This window comes from Gavia stellata, chromosome 27 (assembly GCF_030936135.1).
Source record: "Gavia stellata isolate bGavSte3 chromosome 27, bGavSte3.hap2, whole genome shotgun sequence".
In the NCBI taxonomy this organism is placed as follows: domain Eukaryota; kingdom Metazoa; phylum Chordata; class Aves; order Gaviiformes; family Gaviidae; genus Gavia; species Gavia stellata.
In genome coordinates, this window is record NC_082620.1 from 1,022,812 (window position 1) to 1,041,145 (window position 18,334).

The 18,334-nt window shown below is 66.9% G+C and overlaps 1 protein-coding gene across 1 annotated transcript in view; it reads left to right on the plus strand.

Annotated features, from left to right (window-relative positions):
- The window catches only part of HSPG2 (heparan sulfate proteoglycan 2), a 71,732-nt gene that overhangs the window by 33,401 nt on the left and 19,997 nt on the right, over positions 1-18,334 (plus strand). The window contains 41 exon segments of the mRNA XM_059829823.1: positions 1,970-2,114; positions 2,789-2,937; positions 3,019-3,165; positions 3,230-3,393; positions 3,465-3,641; positions 4,713-4,909; positions 4,986-5,133; positions 5,222-5,349; positions 5,430-5,516; positions 5,588-5,646; positions 5,747-5,814; positions 6,963-7,103; positions 7,685-7,861; positions 7,941-8,120; positions 8,197-8,315; positions 8,399-8,510; positions 8,594-8,707; positions 8,785-8,912; positions 8,990-9,076; positions 9,163-9,212; positions 9,307-9,395; positions 9,487-9,501; positions 9,503-9,628; positions 9,710-9,901; positions 10,849-10,941; positions 11,025-11,105; positions 11,214-11,444; positions 11,551-11,664; positions 11,763-11,890; positions 11,962-12,048; positions 14,351-14,577; positions 14,665-14,775; positions 14,853-14,953; positions 15,499-15,679; positions 16,290-16,349; positions 16,549-16,671; positions 16,763-16,903; positions 17,460-17,602; positions 17,684-17,819; positions 17,907-18,052; positions 18,136-18,274. Coding sequence (XP_059685806.1) covers positions 1,970-2,114; positions 2,789-2,937; positions 3,019-3,165; positions 3,230-3,393; positions 3,465-3,641; positions 4,713-4,909; positions 4,986-5,133; positions 5,222-5,349; positions 5,430-5,516; positions 5,588-5,646; positions 5,747-5,814; positions 6,963-7,103; positions 7,685-7,861; positions 7,941-8,120; positions 8,197-8,315; positions 8,399-8,510; positions 8,594-8,707; positions 8,785-8,912; positions 8,990-9,076; positions 9,163-9,212; positions 9,307-9,395; positions 9,487-9,501; positions 9,503-9,628; positions 9,710-9,901; positions 10,849-10,941; positions 11,025-11,105; positions 11,214-11,444; positions 11,551-11,664; positions 11,763-11,890; positions 11,962-12,048; positions 14,351-14,577; positions 14,665-14,775; positions 14,853-14,953; positions 15,499-15,679; positions 16,290-16,349; positions 16,549-16,671; positions 16,763-16,903; positions 17,460-17,602; positions 17,684-17,819; positions 17,907-18,052; positions 18,136-18,274 — 5,241 coding nt within the window.

Below are 18,334 nucleotides of genomic sequence, written 5' to 3' on the forward strand. Positions count from 1 at the left end.
TGGACTCCGTGGCATGGCTGCGTGCCGGGGATGCTGCGCCCCGAACTGTGCCGGGGATGTGGTGCTGTGCCACCAGGCTGGGGACACTGTGCCACGGCACCAGATGGGGACACTGTGCCCAGGGACCTTGTGCTGTGGCACTGGGGTGGGGACACTGCAGCCAGGGACCACATGTCATGGCACCAGGCGGGGGACACCGTGCCCAGGGACCCTGTGCCGTGGCACCAGGCGGGGGACGCTGTCCCCAAGCCGGGCTGGGGATCCTGTGCTGGTGACCCCGTCCTGGACGGTGCCGCGCCAGGGACCCTGTCCAAAGTCCATGCCGGGGACCCGGTGCTGGTGACCCTGTCCCCATGCGGTGCCGTGCCGGGGACCCTGTCCCCAATCCGTGCCGGGGACCCCGTTCTGGTGACCCTGTCCCCAGGTGGTGCCGCGCCGGGGACCCTGTCCCCGATCCGGGCTGGGGACCCGGTGCTGGTGACCCCGTCCCCTGGCGGTGCCGTGCCGGGGACCCTGTCCCCAGTCTGTGCCGGGGACCCGGTGCTGGTGACCCTGTCCCCAAGCGGTGCTGTGCCAGGGACTCTGTCCCCATTCCGGGCTGGGGACCCGGTTCTGGTGACCCTGTCGCCAAGTGGTGCCACGCCAGGGACCCTGTCCCCAGTCTGTGCCGGGGACCCGGTTCTGGTGACCCTGTCCCCAAGCGGTGCCACGCCAGGGACCCTGTCCCCGATCCGTGCCGGGGACCCGGTTCTGGTGACCCTGTCCCCAAGCGGTGCCGGGGCAGGACCCTGTCCCCAATCTGGGCTGGGGACCCGGTTCTGGTGACCCCGTTCCCTGGTGGTGCCGCGCTGGGGACCCTGTCCCCAGTCCATGCCGGGGACCCGGTGCTGGTGACCCTGTCCCGGACGGTGCCGCGCCGGGGACCCTGTCCCCAATCCGTGCCGGGGACCCGGTGCTGGTGACCCTGTCCCCAAGCGGTGCCACGCCAGGGACCCTGTCCCCAGTCCGTGCTGGGGACCCTGTTCTGGTGACCCTGTCCCCAGGTGGTGCTGTGCCGGGGACCCTGTCCCCGATCTGTGCCGGGGACCTGGTGCTGGTGACCCTGTCCCCAAGCGGTGCCACGCCAGGGACCCTGTCCCCGATCCGTGCCGGGGACCCGGTGCTGGTGACCCTGTCCCCAGGCGGTGCCACGCCAGGGACCCTGTCCCCGATCCGTGCCGGGGACCTGGTGCTGGTGACCCTGTCCCCAGGCGGTGCCACGCCAGGGACCCTGTCCCCGATCCGTGCCGGGGACCCGGTTCTGGTGACCCTGTCCCCAGGCGGTGCCACGCCAGGGACCCTGTCCCCGATCTGTGCCGGGGACCCGGTTCTGGTGACCCTGTCCCCAGGCGGTGCCACGCCAGGGACCCTGTCCCCGATCCATGCCGGGGACCCGGTTCTGCTGACCCCATCCCCAGGCGGTGCCACGCCAGGGACCCTGTCCCCAGTCTGTGCCGGGGACCCGGTGCTGGTGACCCTGTCCCCAAGCGGTGCCGGGGCAGGGACCCTGTCCCCGATCCGTGCTGGGGACTCGGTGCTGGTGACCCTGTCCCCAAGCGGTGCCACGCCAGGGACCCTGTCCCCGATCCGTGCCGGGGACCTGGTTCTGGTGACCCCATCCCCTGGCGGTGCCGTGCCGGGGACCCTGTCCCCAGTCTGTGCTGGGGACCCGGTGCTGGGGACCCTGTCCCCCAAGCGGTGCTGTGCCAGGGACCCTGTCCCCGATCCGTGCCGGGGACCCGGTGCTGGTGACCCTGTCCCCAGGCGGTGCCACGCCAGGGACCCTGTCCCCGATCCGTGCCGGGGACCCGGTGCTGGTGACCCTGTCCCCAGGCGGTGCCACGCCAGGGACCCTGTCCCCGATCCGTGCCGGGGACCCGGTGCTGGTGCCCCCGTCGCGGGCGGGGTGCTGACGGGGGGGTGCGGGCAGTGCCCCCGCAGGTGGTGACGCTCCCCCGGGAGTCGGTGCGGGCGGTGCCGGGGCAGACTGTCACCTTCACCTGCGTGGCCACCGGCGTCCCCACCCCCATCATCACCTGGCGCCTCAACTGGGGCCACACCCCCAGCAGCCACAGGTGGGGGCGGGGCCTCGGAGGGTGTGGGCCCGAATGGGCGGGGCATAAGGGGCGGGGCCTAAGGGGCGGGGCCTAAGGGGTTGGCCCACAGGGGCAAGGGGAGCTGGCGGGGGGCCTGGGGGAGGGGCTTGGGGAAAGGGGGTGGGGCTTATAATTGGGGAGGAGCCTGTGCTTGGGTGTGGCCTGCAATGGGAGGAGCTTCTGCTTGGGGGAGGGGCCTGTGGAGGGCGGGGCTTGTGCTGTGGGGTGGTGGGAGGGGGGTTGGGCTTGGGGTGGGGCCTGTAATGGTGGGAGGGGCTTGTGCCTGGGAGGGGTCTCTGGTGGGGGAGGGGCTTGTGGCAGGAGGGGGCTGTGGTGGGAGGGGCTTGCACTTGGGTGTGGTGCTTGTGTGGGGGCGTGGCCTTTTGTGGTGGGTGGGGCTTTCAGGGCGGGACTCCCAGCAAGGGGGCGGAGCCAACAGCAGGGAGGGGCCCTCCCCTCCCAGGGAGGGATTCCCGGGGGCGGGGCTTGCACGAGGGGGCGGGCCTTGCACGAGGGGGCGGGGCATGCAATTGGGGGCGGGGCCTGGGGTGAAGCAGGGCGTGCGGCAGGGCTGGGCTCCTCTCCCGGTGTTGGGTGCCGGGTGTGCCGGGTGTGCCGGGCACCGGGTGCTGGGTGCCAAGCGTGCCACGCAGGGTGTCGATCGTGAGCGAGGCCGGGCAGGGCACGCTGACCATCCGGGACGTGAAAGAAGCCGACCAAGGCGCCTACACCTGCGAGGCTATCAACACCCTGGGCATGGTCTTCGGCATCCCCGACAGCATCCTCACCGTCACCCGCCCCGGTGAGCCTCCCCCCGCCCTCCCCTCCCCGTCCCACCCACCCCACCGTGGCGGTGGCACCGTCACCCACCGTTCTCCCGCAGGGCCGTGCCCCGAGGGCCACTTCCAGGTGACGGGGACATCCCGCTGCCTGCCCTGCTTCTGCTTTGGTGTCACCACCGCCTGCCGGGCCACCGCCCGGCACCGGCACCGCCTCCGCCTCCGCTTCGACCGCCCCGACGACTTCAAGGGTGAGTCGTGGGGACAAGGGACGGGGGACAAGGGACACGGCGGGGGCTGAGCATCTCTTCACAGGCGTCAACGTGACGGTGCCGGCGGCCCCCTCCCCGCTGGCGCTCTCGGCCACCCAGCTCCACGTGGACACGGGCGCCGAGGAATTCCAGCTCCTGGATCTGTCCCGCCGCTTCCTGGCCCTTGATGCCTTCTGGGCGCTGCCAGACACCTTCCTTGGGGACAAGGTGACACCGGGGTGGGGACAGGGCTGGGGACGCCAGCGGCACAGCTGCTGACAGCCCGTTGATGCTGTCAGGTGGATGCCTACGGGGGAGCGCTGAGCTATGGGGTGCGGTACCGGCTGGGGCGGGGACCTCCCGAGCCCACCGCCCACCCCGACGTGGTGCTGCGGGGCCACGGGCGGCAGCTCCGGGCACGTGCTGGGACCATCCGGCCCGATGTCCTCAACCGGCGGCATGTGCCCTTCACCGAGGTGGGTGGGAGCTGGGTGGGTGATGGCAGTGGTGGTGGGTGGGTGGTGGCGGGGTGGTGGTGGTGGTGGTGGGTGGCGGGGGGGTGGTGGTGGTGGTATGGGTGATGGCGGTGCTGGTGGGTGGGTGATGGTGGTGGTGGTGGGTGGGTGGTGCTGGTGGGATGGGTGATGGCGGTGCTGGTGGGAGGGTGATGGCAGTGTGGTGGGTGGGTGATGGTGGTGGTGGTGGGTGGGTGACGCTGGTGGTGGTGGGTGGGTGGGTGATGGTGGTGGGTGGTGGGGGGGTGGTGGTGGTGGTATGGGTGATGGCAGTGCTGGTGGGAGGGTGATGGCGGTGGTGGTGGGTGGGTGACGCTGGTGGTGGTGGTGGGTGGGTGGTGGGTGGGTGATGGTGGTGGTGGGTGGTGGTGGTGGGTGGTGGTGGTGGGTGGTGGTGGGGTGGTGGTGGTGGTATGGGTGATGGCGGTGCTGGTGGGAGGGTGGGTGATGGTGGTGGTGGGTGGTGGTGGTGGGTGGTGGTGGTGGGGTGGTGGTGGTGTTATGGGTGATGGCAGTGCTGGTGGGAGGGTGATGGCAGTGGTGGTGGGTGGGTGATGCTGGTGGTGGTGGTGGTGGGTGATGGTGATGGTGGTGGTGGTGGGTGACGCTGGTGGTGGTGGTGGGTGGGTGATGGGTGGGTGATGGTGGTGGTGGTGGTGGTGGTGGGTGGTGGGGGGGGTGGTGGTGGTACGGGTGATGGCGGTGCTGGTGGGAGGGTGATGGCGGTGCTGGTGGGAGGGTGATGGCAGTGGTGGTGGGTGGGTGATGGTGGTGGTGGGTGAGTGGTGGGTGGGTGACGCTGGTGTTGGTGGTGGTGGGTGGGTGATGGTGGTAATGCTGGTGGTGGGTGGGTGATGCTGATGGTGGTGGTGGGTGGGTGATGCTGGTGGTGGGTGGGTAGTGGGTGGGTGATGGTGGTGGTGGTGGTGGTGGGTGGCTGGTGGTGGCAGGCGGGTGATGCCTGTGGTGGTGAGTGTGTGATGCCAGCGTTGGCGTCACCCCGGGGTGATACCGGTGTCACCATCCCGGCAGGACCACTGGGAGGACGAGGAGGGTGCCCCGGTGAGCCGGGAGCTGCTGCTGCTGGTGCTGCAGGGGCTGGAGGGCATCTTCATCCGGGCGGTCTATGACGGGCGCATGGCCAGCGTGGGGCTCAGCGACGTGGCCATGGACGTCACCAGCCCCGGTGACACTGGCCTGGGGCTGGCAGGGGACGTCGAGGAGTGCAGGTGACCACCGGTAGCAAGGTGGCGGGCTTGGTGCCACTGCTGCCACGATGCCACCATCACGCCGCTGTGTCCCCAGGTGCCCCGTGGGCTACACGGGGCTGTCGTGCCAGCGATGTGCCAGCCGCTTCGAGCGGGTGACGAGGGGACCCTACTTGGGGACCTGCTCCGGCTGCGGCTGCCACGGCCACTCCAGCACCTGTGACCCTGTTTTCGGGCACTGCCTGGTAAGGAGCAGGGGGGTGACAAGGGGACAGGGACGTGGCGCGGTGTCACCACCCTCTCATGCCACCTGTGTGTGTCCCCCCCCGCCAGAACTGTCAGCACAACACGGAGGGTCCCCAGTGCGAGAAGTGCAAACCCGGCTTCTTCGGCGATGCCACCAAGGGCACGGCCACCGCCTGTCACCCTTGTCCCTGTCCCTATACTGAGCCAGCTCGCAGGTGGGTGCCAGCCCCAGAGGACATCCCCCCCCCTCACCGAAACGTCACCGACCTGGTGTCACCATCACCATCACCCACAGGTTTTCGGAGTCGTGCTTTTTGGACACGGACGGCCAAGCCACCTGCGATGCCTGCGCGCCTGGTTATGCCGGCCGCCGCTGCGAGAGGTGGGTGGGGGGGTCCCTATATACACCCCCCCACCCAAGACCCCCCCCCCATCACTCACCCATCCCCGCAGGTGCGCCTCGGGCTACGAGGGAGACCCCATCCAGCCAGGTGGCAAGTGCACCCCCATCGGTGAGTGGTGGGTGCTGGTTTTGGGGTGCCCCCCCCCCCCCCACCAGGGGTGCCCCCCCCACCCAGGGGTGTCCCCCACCCTCACCCTCTCTGCCCGCAGGCCAGGAGCTCGTCAAGTGTGACGCCCGCGGGGGCAAGGACGTGGCCGGCGGCACGTGCCGCTGCAAGGTGCGGGCAGGGTGCCGGGGGGGGAGGGTGAGGGTGGGCTGGGTGCTACCATCCCCCCCAGCACCCAGTCCGATCCCCGAGGCACCCAGTCTGACCCCCGCTATGGCACCCAGTCCAATCCCTGGGGCACCCAGTGGGATCCCCCATAGCACCCAGTGGGATCCTCCATGGCACCCAGTCCGATCCCTGAGGCACCCAGTCTGACCTCTGCTATGGCACCCAGTCCAATCCCTGGGGCACCCAGTGGGATCCCCCATGGCACCCAGTCCGATCCCCGAGGCACCCAGTCTGACCTCTGCTATGGCACCCAGTCCAATCCCTGGGGCACCCAGTGGGATCCCCCATGGCACCCAGTCCGATCCCCGAGGCACCCAGTCTGACCTCTGCTATGGCACCCAGTCCAATCCCTGGGGCACCCAGTGGGATCCCCCATAGCACCCAGTGGGATCCTCCATGGCATCCAGTCCAATCCCCCATGGCACCCAGTGTGACCCCCACCGTGGCACCCATTGCAATCCCTGGGGCACCCAGTGGGATCCCCCATAGCACCCAGTGGGATCCCCCATGGCACCCAGTCCAATTCCCCGTGGCACCCAGTCTGACCCCCGCTATGGCACCCAGTCCAATCCCTGGGGCACCCAGTCCGATCCCCCATAGCACCTATTCTGACCCACCCCCATGGCACCCAGTCCAATCCCAATGGCACCCAGTCTTATCCCACATAGCACCCAGTCTATTCCCTGTGGCACCCAGTCCAATCCCCCCTAGCACCTATTCTGATCCCCCCGGCGCACCCAGTCCTGTCCCAGGGGTACCCAGTCCAATCCCACCCAGCATCCAGTCCAACTCCCCCAGCACCCATTACAACACCCCAGTGGCACCCAGTCTGACTCCCCCCAGCACCCATTCACCCCCGCCCCATAGCACCCATTCCAACCCCCTCCAGCACCCAGTCCAATCGTCCACGGCACCCATTCCAAGCCCCCCGTGCCACCCAGTCCCACTCCCCCCCATTTCCACCCTCCCACAGCCCCCCTCTCCCCACCCCAGCACCCTATTTCCCAGTCCCCCAGCACCCAGCTAGTCCGATCCCCCTCGGCACCCCCCGGCACCCCCACCCATGGCACCCACCCCGTGTTCCCCCGCAGCCCAACGTGCGGGGACGGCTGTGCGACGCCTGCGCCGCCGGCACCTTCCACCTCAGCGCCGCCAACCCCGAGGGCTGCCTGCAGTGCTTCTGCATGGGCGTCTCGCGGCACTGCGCCAGCTCCGCGTGGAGCCGCCACCAGGTACCCGTGCCAGGCCACGCCATGCCCATTTGGTGCCATGCCGGGCCACGTAGTGCCATGTCGTGTCACATTGTGCCATGCCGTGCCATACTATGGCACATCAAGCCATGCCGTGCCATTATATGCCGTGTTATGCCATGCCGTGCCTTGCCGTGCCATGCCGTACTACGTCATGTCTTGCCGTGTCTTGCCATGTCATGCCGTGCTGTGCCATGTGCCATATAGTGCTGCGTCGTGCCATGCTGTGCCGTGTAATGCCACGCCATGTCATGCTGTGCTCCGCTGTGCCACGTCATGCTGCGCAACGCCATGCTCTGCCACGTTGTGCCATGCTGTGCCATACAGTGCCTTGCCATGCTTTGTAGCGTCATGTCATGCCATGCCATGTTGTGCCACGCTGTAACGTGTCACACCATGCCGTGTCGTGCCATGCCGTGTCGTGCCATGCCGTGTCATGCCATGCCGTGTTGTGTCATGCCATGCTGTGCCATGCCATGTAGTGCCACGCCATGCCATGTTGTGCTCTACCATGCCATGCCATGCCATGTCCACCACCAAGCCGCTTCCCGCTCCCCTTCTAGGTCCTCCTTACCGCCGAAGAGACGCCGCCACTGAGCCTGTCCAACCTGGCCGGCACACAGACGGTGGGCGACGGCGCCCGCTTCTCCTCCCCGCGGGAGCTGCTCTTCACCGCCTTCCAGGCGCTGCCCCGCGACGTCTACTACTGGGTGCTGCCCGCGCCCTTCGCCGGGGACAAGGTGCCAGCGCCGGGGCCAGCTGGGGGACAAGGTGGACGTTCCCAAGCCCGGCTGAGCCTCGACGCATCCCGCCCCGCAGGTGACATCATACGGCGGTGAGCTGCGGTACACGGTGACGCACCGGGCACCCGCGGGCGCCCAACCTTTGCCACGCCAGCCCGATGTCCTGCTGCAGGGCAACGGCATCCTCCTGGAGCACTTCTCCGATGCCAACCCCCCCTCCGGCGTCCCTACCACTGTCACCGTGCCCTTCCGTGAGGTGAGGACCGGTGGGTGTCCCCCTGATGCCAGCGCGGGTTGGGGACACGGCGGTCACCCCCCGGTTGTGCCCACAGCGCGCCTGGCGCCGGGCAGATGGGCGCGATGCCACCCGCGAGCATCTCCTGATGGCTTTGGCCGACGTTGACCTCTTCATGATCCGGGCGTCCTACTCGGATCAACCAGAGGAGAGCAGGTACCGGGGACAGGGGAGGGGACATTGGGGACAGGGGGACGCAGGCGGGCAGGACGATGGTGACATCCCTTCTCGCCCCGCAGACTGGCTGATGTCAGCCTGGACGTGGCGGTGCCACACGCCACCGGCCGCCCGCCGGCGCTGGAAGTGGAGGATTGTTCCTGCCCAGCCGGTTACCGCGGTGCCTCCTGCCAGGTGAGACCCTCAGTGTCCCCTCACCCTCATCCTGGGGACATTGAGCGGTGGCCCACCACCCTGTCCCCATGTCCCCTCCGTAGGACTGTGACACCGGCTACACCCGCAGCACTGCCGGGCTCTACCTGGGCACCTGCGAGCCGTGCCAGTGCCACGGCCACGCCAGCGAGTGCCACCCCGAGACCGGCGTCTGCCAGGTGAGCTGGGGACGGTGAGGACACCCTGGTGACCCCCATGACGGTGCCACCGATGCCGTCACCCCCTTCCTTTGCAGGGCTGCCGGGATCACACGGAGGGCGCCCAATGTGACAAGTGCCAAGCTGGCTACTACGGCGATGCCACCCGGGGCACCCCGGGTGACTGCCAGCCCTGTCCCTGCCACGGACCCCACGATGACACCCAGTAGGTGCCACCCCTCGGTCCCCTGTATCCCTGGGGACACCGGCGGGGTCTCACCCGTCCCCTTGTCCCCTCCGCAGGGTGACCAAGAGCTGCTTCGAGGACAGGGACGGGCAGCCCACCTGCAGCGCCTGCGCCCCGGGACACAGCGGGCGCCTCTGCGAGAGGTGCCAGGGGGACCCGGAGGGGTGGGGGGGTGTTTTTTGGGGTGCAACCCCCCCTCATTGGCTTTTTTGGTACCCCACCACCATAGGTGCTCGTCCGGGTACGTGGGGGACCCCCTGCGGGGAGAGCCGTGCCGAGGTGAGCGTCACGGGGTGGGGACGAGGTGGTGTCCCCTGTGGTGGCACTGAGGGGGGGTCCTGCCTAACCGCTGTCCCCCCCCACACCCCCCCAGAGCCAGGCGTCCCCAGCGGGCAGTGCCAGTGCGACCCACGCGGCAGCGTCGGCGAGGGCTGCGACGCCGACGGGCAGTGCCGCTGCAAGGTGAGCCCTGTCCCCCCCCGCCTCAGCGTGTCCCCAAACCCTGGGAAGGGGTGACAGGGCGATGTCACCCACCCCGTGTCCCCCGTCCCAGGCCAACGTGGAGGGTCCCCCGCTGTGCCAGCTGCCGTCCCCACCATTTCCACCTGAGTGCCAGCGAGCCGGCCGGCTGCCTGCCCTGCTTCTGCATGGGCATCGTCCAGCACTGCGCCAGCACCGCCTATGCCCGCGGCACCGTGAGTGTCATCCCCCCGGCGATGTCCCCAGGGTGTCCCCAGATGTCCCCGACCCCACTCACTCGTATCTCCATCCCGTAGGTCCGGACACCCTTCGCTCCCGGTAATCCCCAGGGATTCGCCTTGGTGAACCGGCAGCGTAGCACCCGGGTGGGCACCGGCTTCGGGGTGGAGCCGGGCACCCCCCAGCCCCGCCTGACCTATGACCGTTTCGGGGAGCTGCCCCCCGACTCCTACTACTGGCAGCTGCCACCCCCCTACCAGGGGGACAAGGTAAGGGGGTGCCCCCGCCCCGGGGGACAGGGGTGCCCACGGGAGCACCCAGCCTGGCAGCAGCTGCACCCGCTCCCTGTGGGCACCTCTGGGTGCTCGCAGCCTCCTCGTCTCCTGCCTTTTTCCTTCTTTTTCCTTCTTTTTCCTTCTTTTTCCTTCTTTTTCCTGCCTTTTTCCTGCCTTTTTCCTTCTTTTTCCTGCCTTTTTCCTTCTTTTTCCTGTCTTTTCCCTTCTTTTCCCTTCTTTTCCCTTCTTTTCCCTGCCTCTTCCCTTCTTTTCCCTGCCTCTTCCCTTCATTTCCCTGCCTTTTCCCTGCCTTTTCCCTGCCTTTTCCCTGCCTTTTCCCTGCCTTTTCCCTGCTTTTTCCCTTCTTTTCCCTTCTTTTCCCTGCCTTTTCCCCTCTTTTCCCTGCCTTTTCCCCTCTTTTCCCCTCTTTTCCCCTCTTTTCCCCTCTTTTCCCCTCTTTTCCCCTCTTTTCCCCTCTTTTCCCCTCTTTTCCCCTCTTTTCCCTTCTCCGATCCCAACCCCATCCTCTTCCCCATCCCAATTCCTGTCCTATTCCCTTCCCCATCCCATCCCTTCCCCATCCCCATCCCTATCCCATCCTGTCCCATCCCCTTCTTCTTCCTTCTCCCTGTCCCCGTCCCCATCCCCATCCCGTCCCCATCCCGTCCCCATCCCCATCCCATCCCCATTCCGTCCCCATCCCGTCCCCATCCCCATCCCCATGCCGTCCCCATCCCCATCCCGTCCCCATCCCGTCCCCATCCCCATCCTGTCCCCGTTCCCATCCTGTCCCCGTCCCCATCCCCGTCCCCATCCCGTCCCCATCCCCATCCCGTCCCCATCCCATCCCATCCCCATCCCGTCCCTGTCCCCATCCCGTCCCCATCCCATCCCCATCCCGTCCCATCCCGTCCCCGTCCCCACCCCATCTCCCCATCCAGGTGGGCTCCTACGGCGGACGCCTCCGCTACACCCTGACCTACACCCCGGGGGGGCAGGGAGCCCCCCTGCCCGACGCCGACATCCAGATCACGGTACGGGGGTGCCTGGGGATGGGGGGGGGGGGACACAGGGGGACACCGAGACACCCCCTGACCCCCCCCCCCCGTTTCCACAGGGCAACGACATCACGCTGGTGGCGTACCAGCCCGACCTGCCCCCGCGGACCCCCCAGGCCTTCGAGATCATTTTTCGGGAGGTAGGAGGGGGCGGGTGGCTTTTGGCCCTGATGTCCCCCGTCCCCACGACGTACCAAACCGGTGTGTGTCCCCCCCCGGCCCTTGACACCCCCCTCCTCTGCCCACAGCAATACTGGCAGCGGCCGGATGGGCAACCGGCGACGCGGGAGCATCTCCTGATGGCTTTGGCCGACCTGGATGAGATCCTTATCCGTGCCACCTACTCCACCAGCACGGCTGTATCCAGCATCGCCGACGTCGTCATGGATACGGCCGTGCCCCCCCAACCCGGCCTCCCCCCGGCCCCCGAGGTGGAGGAATGCCGTTGCCCCCCCGGGTACCACGGGCTATCCTGCCAGGTAAGCCCCCAGCATCGCCCCCCAGCATCACCCCCTTCTTCCCAGGAATATTTTTTTGGGGGGGTGCAACAACACTGAACCCCCTTTTTTTTTATTTCCTCGGCAGGATTGTGCCCCCGGTTACACCCGCACCGGGGGGGGGCTGTACCTGGGGCACTGCGAGCTCTGCGAGTGCAACGGGCATTCGGAGAGCTGCCACCCCGAGAGCGGCCTCTGCTCCGTATGTCTTTATATTAGGCAGATTTTTGGGGGGCGGCGGGCTGGGGGGGGGCTCATCCCAGTTGTGCACCCCCGAATATTTGGGTGTCTGCCCCGCAGGGATGCTCGCACAACACGGCGGGGGATTTCTGCGACCAGTGTGCCCCCGGTTTCTACGGGGATGCCACCGCCGGTACCCCCGAGGACTGCCAGCCCTGCGCCTGTCCCCTCCCGTACCCCGAAAACCAGTGAGTGCCGGCGCCGGGGTGGGGGGGTGACGGGGAGGGGGACGCGCCCCCACCTCGCTCTGTCCCCGCAGGTTCTCCAGGACCTGCGAGAGTTTGGGAGGCGGTGGGTACCGCTGCACCGCCTGTGAACCGGGCTACGCCGGGCAGTACTGCGAGCGGTGAGGCCCGCGGCAGGGCAGCCGGCACCCCAATACACCCACCCCCATGGGCTCACCCCGAAATGCTCACCCTGATATACCCACCCCCATGGGCTCACCCCCGTATACCCACCCCGAAGTGCTCACCCCGATATACCCACCCCGATGTGCTCGCCCCGATGTGCTCACCCTTACGCCCACCCCAATACACCCACCCCAATACACCCACCCCCATGGGTTCACCCCAAAATGCTCACCCCCATATATCCACCCCAAAGTGCTCACCCCGATATACCCACCCCAATATACACACCCCGATATACTCACCCCGATATGCTCACCCCAATATACCCACCCTGATATGCTCACCCCGATATGCTCACCCTGATATCCTCACCCCAATACACCCACCCTGATATGCTCACCCCCATATGCTCACCCCAATATACCCACCCCGATATGCTCACCCCGATATGCTCACCCCAATACACCCACCCCGATATACTCAACCCGATATGCTCACCCCAATACACCCACCCCAATATGCTCACCCCGATACACCCACCCCGATATGCTCACCCCGATATGCTCACCCCAATACACCCACCCCGATATACTCAACCCGATATGCTCACCCCAATACACCCACCCCGATATACTCACCCCGATGTGCTCACCCCAATACACCCACCCCGATATACTCAACCCGATACGCTCACCCCAATACACCCACCCCGATATACTCAACCCGATACGCTCACCCCAATACACCCACCCCGATATACTCACCCCGATGTGCTCACCCTTACACCCACCCCACTACACCCACCCCCATGGGCTCACCCCAACATACCCACCCCAAAGCGCTCACCCCCATATACTCACCGCGATATACCCACCCCGATGTGCTCACCCCGACGTGCTCACCCCAATATACCCACCTTGATGTGCTCCCCCTGATATACCCGTCCCAAAGAGCTCACCCCAATATACCCACCCCGATATACTCACCCCGATGGGCTCCCCGATAGACCCACCCCCATGTGCTCACCCTTAAACCCACCCTGATATAGTCACCCTGATGTGCTCACCCCAATATACCCACCCCGATGTACTCACCCCATATACCTTCCCCGATGGGCTCACCCCGATATACCAACCCCGATATACCCACCCTGACGTGCTCACCCCAATATAACCACCCGGATGGGCTCAACCGCATGTGCTCACCCCAATATACTCATCCTGCTATATTCACCCCGATATACCCACCCCGATATACTCACCCCGATGTTCTCCTGCTATACCCACCCTACTATACCCACCCTGATGTGCTCAGCCCAACGTACCCACCGCAGTATACTCACCGCTATGAGCTCACCCCAATATATACATTCTAATGGGCTCACCCTGATATATGCACCCCAATATACCCACCCCAATGGCTCACCCCGATATGCTCACCCCAATATACCCACCCCAGTATACCCGCTCCGATGGGCTCACCCCAGTATGTTCACCCCATTATACCTATCCTGATGTGCTCACCCCGACGGGTTCACCCCGATATGCTCACCCTGATGTGCTCACCCCAATATACCCACCCCAATATACTCACCCCAATGGGCTCACCCCAATATACCCACCCTGGTATACCCGCTCCGATGGGCTCACCCCAATATGTATACACCCCAGTATGTTCACCCCATTATACCTACCATGATGTGCTCACCCCATTATACCTATCCTGATGGGCTCACCCCAATATGCTCACCCTGATGGGCTCACCCCGATATGCTCACCCTGATATGCTCACCCCAATACACCCACCCCGATATGCTCACCCTGATATGCTCACCCTGATATGCTCACCCCAATGCACCCACCCCGATGCACCCACCCCGATATGCTCACCCCGATATGCTCACCCTAATACACCCTCCCCGATATACTCACCCTGATATCCTCACCCCAATACACCCATCCCGATATACTCACCCCGATATGCTCACCCCAATATACCCACCCCAATATGCTCACCCTGATATGCTCACCCCAATATACCCACCCCGATATGCTCACCCCGATATGCTCACCCCAATATACCCACCCTGATATGCTCACCCCGATATACCCACCCCAATACACCCACCCCGATATGCTCACCCCAATATACCCACCCCGATATACCCACCCCAATACACCCACCCCAATATGCTCACCCCGATATACCCACCCCGATATACTCACCCCGATATACCCACCCCGATGGGCTCACCCCGATATACCCACCCCAATATACCCCCCCCTTTATCCCCTGCAGCTGCGCACCCGGCTACGTGGGGGACCCCACGGTGCGCGGGCAGGCGTGCGTCCCGGCCGGCTCCCCGCTCCCGCTGGCCGTCCGCGTCCACCCGCCGCGCACCACGGTGGCGCAGGGCAGCGCGGTCACCCTGCGGTGCCAGGCCAGCGGCGACCCCCCCTTCTATTACCACTGGGCGCGAGAAGATGGGCGACCCCTCCCCGAGGGCGCCCAGAGCCGGCGACAAGGTATTGGGTGGCTCAGGGGGGGGACCAGGGTGTCCCCAAGGCGGGGGACGGGACGTGGGGTGTCACCCGCGTGTGTCCCCCCCCTAGGCGAGGAGCTGCACTTCGCCAGCATCCAGCCTTCCGAAGCCGGCGTCTACATCTGCTCCTGCCGCAACCTACGGCACAGCAACGCCAGCCGCGCCGAGGTCATCGTCACCGGTAGGTCATTGTCACCGAGGCGGGGGACACGGGGACGGAGGGGAGGAGCGGGGCTCAGCTCTCCCGTCTCGGCGCAGAGACCCCCGGCAAACCCATCACCGTCACCGTGGAGGAGAAGCGGGTGCAGCGGGTGAAGCCCGGAGCTGACGTCACCTTCGTCTGCACCGCCAAGAGCAAGGTGAGCCGAGGGGGGCACCCTTGGGTGCGCGTGGGGACATGCAGAGCATGGGGACACCCCTGGGTGCCCACGGGGACATGCAGGGCACGGGGTCCACCTGGTCAAACAGGGCACATGAGCACCCTTGGGTGCCCATGGTGCCGTGCAGGCCACATGGGTGCCCATAGGGTCATGCAGGGCGGAAAGACACCCATGGGTGCCCACCTGGCTGTGCAGGACACGCAAGCACCCCTGGGTGCCCCCAAGGCCCCGCAAGGCATGTGGACACCCCTGGGTGCCCACCTGGTCCCACAGAGCAGAGGAACACCCCTGGGTGCCAGTGGGGACATGCAGGGCACAGGGACACCCTTGGGTGCCCATCCAGCCATATGGACCCCCACAAACACCCTTGGGTGCCTACGTGGTTCTACGGGACACACCGACACCCTTGGGTGCCCACCTCTCTCCCCCCGGGTGCCCAGGCGGGCGTGCAGCCCTCCCATCCCCAGCACCCGCCCTGCGTGCCCATCTCCGTGGCCTCAGGCCTCTCCCTCTCTCCCCGCCAGTCGCCCGCCTACACCCTGGTGTGGACGCGGCAGAACCACGGCACGCTGCCGGCCGGCGCCGTGGACTTCAACGGCATCCTCACCCTGCGCAGCGTGCGGCCGGAGGACGCCGGCGTCTACGTCTGCACCGGTTCCAACATGCTGGACATGGACGAGGGCACCGCCACGCTCTACGTCCAGGGTGAGCCCGGGGCGGTGGCCACGCTCGGCGCCCAGACGCCAGGGTGATGGGCACACGTGTCACCCAGACGCCGAGGTGACAGGCATGCTCGCCACCAAGATGCTGCGGCGATGCTGCGGCGATGGGGATGCTCGGTGCCCAGGCGCCAGGGTGATGGGCGGACTCAGCACCCGGATGCCGGGGCGATGGGCAGGCTTGGCGCCCAGATGCCGGGGCGATGGGCTGACTCACCACCCAGATGCCAGCGTGGTGGGCACGCTCGGTGCCCAGACACTGGGGTGATGGGCACGTGCGCTACCTAGATGCCATAGCAAGGGACAGACTCGCCGCCCAGATGCTGGGGGCGATGGGCAGGCTCGGTACCCAGATGCTGTGGTGATGGGCACCCTTGGTGCCCAGATGCCAGGGTGATGGGCACACTTGGTGCCCAGACACCAGGGTGCTGGGCTCACTCAGTGCCCAGATGCCAGGGCAACGGGCAGGCTTGGTGCCCAGATGCCTGGGCATGGTGGGAACGCTCGCTGCTCGTAGACCGGGAGCAATGGGCACGCTCGCCGCCCCGACGCCGGGGCGATGGGCACGCTCCCCTGAGACCTGTGCCCTCTTGCAGCCCCCTCGAAGACTCAGATGTTTTATGGACCCGTTGAGTTTATGGAGGGGCACAGACCGGGTAAGTCACCACGGGACGGGGGGGGTCCGGGGGGGTCCATGCGCTCCCCCCACCCGCTGCATGCCGGGGCTCCACCGTGCACCCCACTGCCGGCCATGCCACGCCGCCCCCCCTGCTTCCCACTGCCCCCACCGCCTGGGGCCAGCACCGTGGGGGGGGCCCCGACAAACCCTGAGCCCCCCACCGCGTCTCACCGCAGCCGGCACCGCCGCCGCCCCCACCGCCGCCGTGGAGCCGGCACAGCTGACCGTGGCACCGGGGCAGCCGGCCGAGTTTCGCTGCGTGGTCACCGGCAGCCCCCCGCCCACCCTCGAGTGGCTCGGTAGGTGCCCGCTGGGGATGGGGGGGGGGGACACCGGCACCGGGCTTGGGGACGTGATGGCCAGGGGTGACACCAAGCCGTGGCCCCGCAGGTGCGCTGCCACCACGGGCGGTGGTCCAGGGCGGGACGCTGCGTTTCGGCGCCGTCGAGCCGGCCGATGAGGGGCACTACGCGTGCCGGGCGCGCAGCAGCGCCGGGCAGCACACGGCACGGGCCTTCCTCCACGTGCAAGGTGAGCGTTGTCACTGTTGTCCCCATCCTCCTGGGTCATCCCTGTCGTCCCCATCATGCCCATGGTCCCCATTGTCCACCCCCATCATCCCATCATCTCCCATCATCCCTGTCACCCCCGTTGTCCCCATCGTTCTGCGTCCCGATCGTTCTGCGTCCCCATCGTCCCATTGTCCCCATCAGCCTCATCATGTACATCATCCCTGTCACCCCCGTTGTCCCCATCGTTCTGCGTCCCCATCGTTCTGCTTCCCCATCGTCCCATTGTCCCCATCATCCTCATCATGTACATCATCCCTCTCACCCCCGTCATCCCCATCACTGCTATCGTCCCCATCGTCCCCATCATCGCTGTCACCTCTATTGTCCCCATCATCCCCCTCATCCCTGTCACCCCCATCATCCCCATTGTCCCCATCATCCTCATCGTCCCCATCATCCTCATCGTCTGCATCACTCATGTCACCCCCATTGTCCCCATCACCCTCATAGTCCGTCCCCATCGCCCCAATGGCCCCCACCCTCGCGGCGCCACCCTGACCCCCCACTTCCCGCAGCCGCCGGCGCACCCCGGGTGCAGGTGAGCCCGGAGCGGACGGAGGTGCAGGAGGGCTCTACGGTGCGGCTCTACTGCCGGGTCTCGGGGTCACCCACCGCCACCATCACCTGGGAGAAGCAGGGGGGCACCTTACCGCCGCAGGTGAGCTGGGTGCCGGCACCCTTGGGTGCTCCCAGGGGGGATGCACCACGGGTGCCGCTCACACCCGCCCTCGTGCCGCAGTCCCGCGCCGAGCAAGCCGACATTGCCACGCTGGTCATCCCTGCCGTGACAGCGGCTGACGGCGGCGTCTACCTCTGCGTGGGCACCAGCGCCGCCGGCACAGCCCGTGCCGCCATCGAGGTGGCGGTGGTGCCAGGTGAGGCGGGTGGGGGACGCCGGCGGGGTTCAGGGATGGTTTCAGGGGGCTGCAACCCACCCGCGTACCCCCTTTTCCTCCCTGCAGGGATGGTGCCGCCCGTCCGCATCGAGTCCTCGTCCCCATCCGTCACCGAGGGACAGACCCTGGACCTCGACTGCCTGGTGGCAGGATCCGGCCCCGCCACCGTGACGTGGTACAAGCGCGGTGGCTCCCTGCCCGCCGGCCACCAGGTAGGGCGCAGGCGGCACGGGCAGCACCCCAAATCCTGCCCTGTCCCCCGCTATGTGACACCGATGCATGTCCCCAACCCCAGGTTTCGGGATCCCGGCTCCGTGTCCCCCACGTCACGGCAGCTGATTCGGGGGAGTACGTGTGCCGGGCGAGCTTGGGGACCACTGTCCGGGAGGCATCCGTCATCGTCACCGTCGTGGCCGGATCTGGCTCTTCCTACGGTGAGACCGGGCTCAGTGGCACCGGGGGGGACATGCCGGTCCCCAACGGGCGGTCATGGC